The sequence below is a fragment of the Anneissia japonica genome, unplaced genomic scaffold (genome assembly GCF_011630105.1).
Source record: "Anneissia japonica isolate Jap-2015-1 unplaced genomic scaffold, ASM1163010v1 scaffold142_len1259957_cov175, whole genome shotgun sequence".
Classification (NCBI taxonomy): domain Eukaryota; kingdom Metazoa; phylum Echinodermata; class Crinoidea; order Comatulida; family Comatulidae; genus Anneissia; species Anneissia japonica.
Window position 1 is genome coordinate 482,391 of NW_022684560.1, and position 2,244 is coordinate 484,634.

A 2,244-nucleotide genomic window follows, 5' to 3' on the forward strand; every position below is an offset into this window, starting at 1 on the left:
TATATATGTATGTATATGTATATATGTATGTATATATATCATATAATAAAGTATCTCTTTGGAGATCTCGACTTGTTTAAAATGCTTAAAGATTACCTTATTGTCCCTACAAAGAGAACAGGATCCTGTGGAATAATCGCAAGTTTTGATCTAAGGAACTGTAGATCAAGCGTACTAATATCAATACCGTCGATGGTTATAAAGCCAGAACTCAATTCAACCAGACGGTATATGCAAACACCTAGTGATGATTTACCTGAAATGCAGGACAATAACCATAACAAATTATTTGAATTAATATTAGTTAGGTACAATACTACTTGTACACTGAATTCCTCCATGTGTAAATCGACTGAAAGTTCAGCAGACGCAGTGCACCCAGCTAAACACATTGGGCTTTACATCTGGAGATTGGCGTACCGGTATGTGTTGGTGAACTGGGTACTCAAATTATCGGGAGAAGTTCTCTGTAGTATTTTTTTTTTTACAGAGTATAGGTCTAGAGTTATTTAGCCTACGCGTAGTAGTAAAGTAGTGTACACGGGACCCGACACAGGACGGTACCGGGACATTCCACAGGAAATATAACTTATGAAGAAGGGACGCAGAGATGTCGATGGTTGAGCGCATCACTATTAACTCACCTGATCCGGTCCTACCCACAATACCAATCTTTTCATTTGATTTGATGTGAAGCGTAATACCGTTTAGAACCAATGGTAGATTATCTCGATAACGCATCTTGACATCTTTAAAGACGATTTCTCCCCCAGCAGGCCAACTTGCGTCCAGCTTAATCTGTGAACATTTTGTAATTTGTCCTTCACTTTCTAAGTTCTGCAAAAATGTATTTAAATTATCAATAAAATTAGCATACTCTTGAAAAAATGACGTAATATAGACAATGGATGAAATTTAGTACCCCACCAAGGAGGTAGGCCTAGCATTCATTCCTGTGTGTAAGTCGGTTAGCAAAATTACGCCAAAACTAAGGATTGGATCATCATATAAATTTTTGGAATGGTATATAAAAATCTAACAAAGAGATAATGGAAAGAAAAGGGCGAATTAACATGCCTCCGAGTATGAAAGAAAATAATGGAATCACTCATACACGGCGTGCGTGTTGTTCGATATCCAGGCACAGAGGGCACTTCCGGACTGTTCTATTTCAATAATGTGGTATATCATAATTATTCAATTCTTTTACACATTATATTTGTCCATCAACGACACTGTGGCTAAAGTAAGGTTGCAGAGGAGACTTTCGGTTTATTTTTAACTCCGACTTTTTTTTTTGTTGCGAGTAAAAATATAACATAAAAAACTGCCCCAACTCCCTAATATCAAAATAATGTTTAATATTCTGGTAACAACAGGAACAACAACAACAACGACAACAGTGAGGTTCTGGGGTCCGCTTTGCGCGGATTCAACAATTCTAACGGAAACAATTAGTGGATAATGAATACTGTAGTCAAAATATCATAATGTTTTAGTTAAGTTGTATAACTTTAATAAATATCTGAAAATGTATGTCTACAACTTTAATACATGAAAGTTACATGTTATAGTTGACAGTTCATAGCTACATTATTTAAAATAAATTTAGACTCTCTACGCTGAACCCCCTTAAGTTGTTTGATATAAGATGACCGGACTAGAGCATTATTCTAGAACTATGAACAAAACATAGATAAAAAGACATGAAAATGTCAATTAAAACAAACAAGCTAAACTAAACCTAGTATTCCATTTGCTTTACGATTGAAAACGTGCAAAGCGCTTTTCAAGTTACTAGATAGTCGAGATTATGAATAAATCATAATTTCAGGAACGCGTACATGAATTTTATTATCAATTGTATAAATAATATAATAATAAGAATAATAATAATAATAATAATAATTATTATTATTATTATTATTATTATTATTATCATTATTATTATTATTATTATTATTATATTATACTATTATTATTATTATTATATTATTATACTATTATTATTATTACGACTGTTTCTGTTATATCTCGTAGGTATATTACTTACCTTCATATAATTTATCAAGCGCTCTGCTGACGTAAATCTGGCTTCAGACTCAATACACAATCGAATAGTATATTGGAAAGATCCTAAAAGCTAAATAACATGTATTGATATTACTCAAGTAAATCCAGAAATGTTCAATAGCAGAGGCAGCCAATCAACTAATTACCTATATAATAAGTTTATTACATGTC

General features: G+C 32.7%; 1 protein-coding gene across 2 annotated transcripts in view; it reads right to left on the minus strand.

Annotated features, from left to right (window-relative positions):
* Nucleotides 1–2,244, minus strand: part of LOC117106512 (multidrug resistance-associated protein 5-like) — a 26,322-nt gene that overhangs the window by 1,504 nt on the left and 22,574 nt on the right. For both annotated transcript variants that reach the window (XM_033247884.1, XM_033247890.1), the window contains exons 17-19: nt 2,054–2,143; nt 645–837; nt 97–256 (exon numbers count right to left, since the gene is read on the minus strand). In XM_033247884.1, the coding sequence (XP_033103775.1) occupies nt 97–256; nt 645–837; nt 2,054–2,143 (443 nt within the window). The remainder of the gene's footprint in view (nt 1–96; nt 257–644; nt 838–2,053; nt 2,144–2,244) is intronic.